This window comes from Lipotes vexillifer, unplaced genomic scaffold (genome assembly GCF_000442215.2).
Source record: "Lipotes vexillifer unplaced genomic scaffold, Lipotes_vexillifer_v1.1 scaffold393, whole genome shotgun sequence".
NCBI classification, from domain to species: Eukaryota; Metazoa; Chordata; class Mammalia; order Artiodactyla; family Lipotidae; genus Lipotes; species Lipotes vexillifer.
This window is the reverse complement of record NW_006774564.1, coordinates 2,245,922-2,251,990: the sequence shown is the minus strand read 5'-3', so window position 1 is coordinate 2,251,990 and position 6,069 is coordinate 2,245,922. Positions and strand designations below refer to the sequence as shown.

Here is a 6,069-nt window from a genome sequence, read left to right as displayed (position 1 = left end):
CCCAGACCCGCCTGCCCAGCCTCCACGCCCCCCACCAAGGACAGCCTTGGCCCCGGCTACCCTGCAGGCTCCCCCAACGTGGCAGCCGCCTGCAGCCAGGCGGAGTGCATGGGCGGGAGCCAGGCTATCACCTCACCACTGCCTGCCAACACACCTTCCCCGTCCTTCAGCAAGCTCCCACCTTCCAAAGCCAGCAAGTCATCCAAAGGCAAGGACGGGCTTGAGGTGGAGGCTCCTTCTCGAAAGCGAAAGTTATCCCCTGGGCCCACCACTTTCAAACGGACCTGTGTCCTGGAGCCCACTGGAAAAGGCAAACCCTCTGGCTGCCGGGGCCTCTCGGCCAAGACTAAAACAGGCCTGGGCATGGGGCTTAATGGGACGGTGGAGCCAAGAGTGAAGCGGGCAGGGCCCCTGGACTGTCGGGGTTCCCCTCATCAGCCCCCCACGCCAGTCAAGGCTTCTCAGCTGGACAACCAGGGAGCGGCTGGACACCCGGCCAAGGCCCTGCCGACCAACTGCCTCTCTGAGGAGGAGGTAGCCAAGAAGCGGAAAAACCTGGCCACTTACTGCCGGCCAGTGAAGGCCAAGCACTGCCAGGCTGGTGCCCCTGCCGACGCGGCCTGCTCTGTGCGCCGCAAGAAGCCGGGTCCGGCCCTGGCCTTTGAGGAGAAGTGTTCTACACTGAAGGTACCAGCCCAGCTCCCTGAAGAGCAGGGGCGGGGAAGGGTCAGGATGGATGAGGTTGGAGTGCACAGGCACCTGACAAAAAGAGGTGCTTAAGTAAACGTCTGTGCAGGGAAGGGAAGACTGGGGAAGTTGAGAGAGAGTTCCTGGGCCATCTGCTCTAGGGAGAGGTGACCCCAGCTTTTGCTTGGTGGGCCTTCCCCTATCCCCAGCCCTCTCCTTTGGGCTAAGGAGATGTTGCCTCTGCCTCTCCCCCTTCCCCTGCTTGCTTTAATCAAAGGGCCACTTTCTGAATTGGCTGTGGCCCTCACTCCAGGACTTGGAGCTACCTCTGTTCCCTGAAGGAGAGAATGCTGGACTCCATGAGCTCTGATAAGAAAGGTTTGGGCAGTGGGGTTGAGCTTGGGTCCCTGAGCTGTGGCCTAACACGCTGCACACAGGCTGGGTGGGCTGGTCTTGTTCATTGGTTTTGCCTCTGGGCATCAGGGCATGAAAGGGCAGGGACATAACCCAAGGTCCCCATATGCATGTCCGCCCACCTTATACATATACCCATTGCCAGGTTTTGAGGTGCCAGGCAAGCTCTCCAGGGTTTCTGGTAAAGCCAACAGCCAGGTTTATTTGCCTCTTCTGATGGGAGCCCTGGAGTAGCATGCTATGAGCTATCCATATGACCTTAGCCAGGAGGAACGTATTGGAGGGGGGAAGGGGAGATGCCCTCCTGGTTTAGGCACTGGCCAGATGCATACCAACACCTTTGGTGCCCATATGAGAGTAGTAAGTTTGACAGCTGCATGGGGCCTGAGTGTGTTTTTGTCACACGTGTGCATAGGTGATCTCCAGGCTGCCTCTGCTGGGCTGGCATTCATCCTCCCCCTTGCCCAGCTTTACTCACAAGACCAGCAGGAGGAAATCAAGCCTTAGCTTTTCTGGCCCACATAGTTTGCTGGATAGGAGGACAGTTAGACCCCCAGCCCGACCCTGTCTCTTGCCTCTTGTCTTCCTACAGTCAAAAGCCCATTAACAAGAAAGTGCCTGCCCACTGCGATGGAGCCGCCAGCACCTCCTCCCCTCCAGATCCGGGCCCCAGGCTGCTGCCGCTTTTTATAACTTTATATTATTTTTTTTAAGAAAAAAAAACTCTTTAAAATACCTCAAGACTGTCTCCTGTTCTGTTGCTGCTAAGAAAATATAAAAACAGAAACGTAGAAAAGGAAGGAAAGAAATGTAACAAAATGAGTGTCCTTACTGTCCCCAGCTGCTCCCCAGGAGGCTGAGATGATAGGCAGTCAGACAGACTCCAGCTCCCGTCACTTGCCTGCAAAAAAAAAATCTCTTACACTCGTATATTTTTGTCCTTTTAGTCTGTGGAAATGGCTGGGGGTTGTATCACTGGGGGAGTCTTAGGATGAGGAGGCATGTGTCTCGGAGCGAGCAAGGGGACTACAGTCCCACTGGGAAAGGAAACTTGATGGGGGAGGGGAGCCACACCTCTGGCTCTACTCTTGGATCTTGGCCTTGAAGGTCTGTGGATGTCCGCCTGTGGCCCTTTTCTGGTTTTCCAGCAATCCTGCTCCTCCGTCCTGTCTCTGAATTTCTGCCTCAGTTTCTTCAGCCCTTTCTGCCCTTCCTGTCTCTTACTAGTAGCCTTATTTTCTCAACCACTGGAACTTGAGTTGGTAATTGCACTCAGGATGTCCCTGATTTCTGTGGGACGGCCTGGTTTTGGTCTCTTTCTCCATGGCCTGTGGGTTTACCCTTCAGGAAGGGGTACAGCCTCTCCCAGGTAGGCCTCCTTAAGCTGAACCACACCTTTTTTTGGAGGCAGGAAGGGAAAAGGTATCCTCACTTACAGAACTTCCCTTGGTGTGGGAGGCAGCAGCTGTGTGGGAGGCCCTAGCCCCTCAGGTTCGCCTGGCTCCCCAGGGCTGAGCAGATGGTGTGGAGGCGGCAAGGGCTGGGAGTGCCCTAGTTTTTCCATTTGTCTCACTGGGGACAACAGCTACTGTGCAGACACGGGATACGACTGTTGCACGTCCCTCCTTTGGTCCTCAAACCTGAATTCAGCAGGCACAGGGCACTAGTTTTCAGCCTTCTCCTGTCCTTTCAGTCTCCTTGTTTTTAGGCAGGGAGGGATCTTATTCCCTTAACAAGACAGAAGAAGAGGTGGCAGGAGAGAGTGGGCAACCAGGGAAATCCAGTGTTTCTGGAAAACTGTTCAAAACACTGGTTTCACACGCTTGGTTCAGTATACCAAATCTGTGATTCGGGTGAAATAAGTTGTCGTAAATGTAGTTTCCACAGGCTATTTGAGACATAAGCCCCGTCAGCCCGGGTAGACATAAAGATACACACGAGTTGGGCAGAAGACACAACGGTGGGCCCGGAGCTGTCCAGTCGCCTTCTGCCCTCGGGGCTCTCCAGGACGGATGCGCTTTCCCCCAGCCCCCAGAGGGCGCTGTGGACGAACCGCCGCATTGCCGGCGGCGTCCCGGGGAGGAGCCTCTCCCGCAGCCGAGGCCGCCTCCGCGATCGCAAACCCGGAAGACGTGCCCTGGCAGCTGGAAGTGTGGGGCGGCTGGGCACCGCCATGCAGTCCCTGGAGGTAGGTCTGGTTCCCGCTCCACAGAGGGAGCCGAGACTGACCCGGTGGCTGCGGAGAGGCAGTGGGATCTTGGCGCACCTGGTCGCTTTGGGCTTCACCATCTTTCTGACAGTGCTGTCCCGGCCAGGAACGAGTAAGTGTGCCAGGCGGGGCGGGGAAGGGGGCGGAGCTGAGATGCTGGAGGGGCAGCGCTTGGGAGCGCTAAGAGGCGTGGAGTGGGGACCTTAGCAGTGGATGGGCGGACTGTGGAGGGGTAGTAAGGGCGCGGTGGGGCGTGGCCCTGGGGCTGGGGCCTGGAAAGGTGGGGCTTTGGGTGCTGGGAGGAGAGGAGGCGACTGAAGTGAATGGAACTCACTAGTTCACCATAAGCAAAGCCCCTCGTGGATGATACAAGTAAAGGAGGGATGCCAAGGTCTGTTGTAGGACTGGGCTGGTAGCTGCGAGGTGCTGAATGGGGAACGCAGGCCAGAGTGGTATGTTTGCCCTCTTGGTTGCTCACCCTAAGGCCCTTTGGCTGCTCCACTTCGCCCGGAGTTCCTGATTACCCATTAGGGTTGGAGACACTACTCTGACCTTTCCCCTCCAGCCAGATTCTTTGGGCTCCAGCCAGCCACAGGGGTAGAAGCAACGGTGCCCAGTCGTCAGTCTGTTCTCTTTGATTCTTAGGTCTTTTCTCCTGGCACCCTGTATTCATGGCCTTGGCGGTGAGTTTGGGCTTCTTTCTGCAGGTGATTTGTTTGGATATGCCCCTAAGGAAGCATCCAGGCTTCAGAAGGCTTAGCCTTTCTGAGGCTCAGAGAGGTGGGGGGAAATGCCCAGGGCCCCATCTTTCCCTGCAACCTGTGAGATCAGGAAACATGGAGGGCTGGGCTGTAGGTAGTCAGGTGGTTTAAGGGGGTGGGAGGACATGGAAGATACCTTTTTTTTTCTCCATTAGGGCCTGAAAGGAGGAAGTGGAAGGGGTGCAATCCAGTTGCTCCCCACTCCAAAGTTCAGGAGGAAGTTTAACATTTGCTGTTCCCATTGGTCAAGAAATGAGGGTCATTGTCTGTGGTGGAGGTGGGGGCATGATGTCAGCCTGAATGATGAGACTTCCACTCTAGCATGGATTCCCAGTTCTGCCCACAAATGCTGACCTGTGTGGCAGGTGGTCCTGGTGGGGGTTCTTTAGCCCCCACCCTCTGTCCTCCTTGTTTGGATGTATGAGGGCACCTCATTTTTCTTAGGCCTCCAAGCTGGGTCTGAGGCTCACTGGCCCTCTCCTGTGTTCACAGTTCTGCCTCTGCATGGCTGAGGCCATCCTACTCTTCTCGCCTGAGCACTCCCTGTTCTTCTTCTGCTCCCGAAAGGCCCGGATCCGACTCCATTGGGCGGGGCAGACCCTAGCCATCCTCTGCGCAGCCCTGGGCCTGGGCTTTATCATCTCCAGCAGGACCCGCAGTGAGCTGCCCCACCTGGTGTCCTGGCACAGCTGGGTAGGGGCTCTGACACTGCTGGCCACTAGCGTCCAGGCACTGTGTGGGCTCTGCCTCCTCTGTCCCCGGGCAGCCAGGGTCTCAAGGGTGGTTCGCCTCAAGCTCTACCATCTGACATGTGGACTGGTGATCTACCTAATGGCTACGGTAACAGTGCTCCTGGGTATGCACTCTGTGTGGTTCCAGGCCCAGATCAAAGGTGCAGCCTGGTACCTGTGTCTGGCGCTGCCCCTCCATCCAGCCCTGGTAATCATGCACCAGATCTCCAGCTTCTACTTGCCAAGGAAGAAAATGGAAATGTGAATTCCTCCAAACTGTGAATCAAAATGGGACACTTGACTTGGACTTCAGTGGTTCCTTTGGTGACCTTCAGGGATCCACTTCAGAAGTGGTAGGGTTTTTGTATTTCTTAGCTGGGCTAGGGGCTGCAGAGACCCAAACTGCTGTTGCTGACAGATGACTCAGTGCGCCAAAATGGGGAAATGTACGGGGCACAAGTGAAAGGTGATAGGGAGCTTGATCCTGAAGCCTCCACTCTTGATGGGAGACAGAAGTGTTGGGTGGTGGTGGTGATGGTACTGGCAGTCATTTCTTGCTTGCATGCCTGGTGAAAAGTTGGATTCCTGTAACTTATGAATGACAGCTATGGCTCTTGGGGTCACTTTGAGAAAGCAGTGTAGTGGAGAGAGCCAGTGGGTCTTGTTTATGGGGTGTGGTCCTTGTACACTCTACTGTGGGACCTTATGCGAGTCACATGTCTCAGGACCTCAGTTTCCTCACCTGTGTAATGAGTGATTGTTTCTAAACAATTTCTCTTAACATTCAGTGTCTGTCAAGTTGATGTCACAGAACACCCTCTCAGGTCTGAACCGTGGGTTGGCCCACTCAGCAGACTCAGGGTGTAATTCTTACATTCATTGTCTCCTTACCCCTCTGGAGGGACAGGTCAGCTCTTGTGGCCTTTCAGGAATCTGTGCCGATTTGGCCCCTGCATCAGGGGACAAGGGATCAGGCACTGTGGAGAGAAGGGGCCCAGGTGAGGGTCTCCAGAACATCAAGACAGTAAAGGCACTAAAGTCACTTTAAAACTTTTGGAGGAGCAAAAGGGCATTGGCTTAACTAAGCCTTGGCTCATGGCTGGGCTTCTTAGCCCAGCTAAGAACTTCCTTCAGCTCACTTCAGGATCTGGGCTTGAGGGCTGCGAGACATCCATTCTCAGTGGCAATGTAGTCCTGAACATCTCATGTTTTGTCCTTCTTAGGGCTCAGGTCCTTGCCTTAGCACATAGCTCCGTGGAGCTCTTCC

General features: G+C 55.4%; 2 protein-coding genes across 5 annotated transcripts in view; both read left to right on the top strand.

Moving 5' to 3' along the window:
- The window catches only part of ATXN7L2 (ataxin 7 like 2), a 9,321-nt gene extending 7,497 nt beyond the window's left edge, over positions 1 to 1,824 (top strand). The window contains 4 exon segments of the mRNA XM_007472049.1: positions 1 to 2; positions 4 to 687; positions 1,001 to 1,065; positions 1,694 to 1,824. The exon segment at positions 1 to 2 is cut by the window's left edge and continues 113 nt beyond it. Coding sequence (XP_007472111.1) covers positions 1 to 2; positions 4 to 687; positions 1,001 to 1,057 — 743 coding nt within the window. The 3' untranslated portion in view covers positions 1,058 to 1,065; positions 1,694 to 1,824.
- A 1,397-nt stretch (positions 1,825 to 3,221) lies between these two features.
- The window catches only part of CYB561D1 (cytochrome b561 family member D1), a 9,072-nt gene continuing 6,224 nt past the window's right edge, over positions 3,222 to 6,069 (top strand). Inside the window, exons 1-3 of one of the 4 annotated variants that reach the window (XM_007449319.1) lie at positions 3,222 to 3,289; positions 3,956 to 3,993; positions 4,564 to 5,363. In XM_007449319.1, the coding sequence (XP_007449381.1) occupies positions 3,982 to 3,993; positions 4,564 to 5,067 (516 nt within the window). In that variant the 5' untranslated portion in view covers positions 3,222 to 3,289; positions 3,956 to 3,981 and the 3' untranslated portion in view covers positions 5,068 to 5,363. Of the gene's footprint in view, positions 3,423 to 3,955; positions 3,994 to 4,563; positions 5,364 to 6,069 lie in introns of those variants that run through there. The other 3 variants (XM_007449317.1, XM_007449318.1, XM_007449320.1) reach the window with 3 other exon arrangements.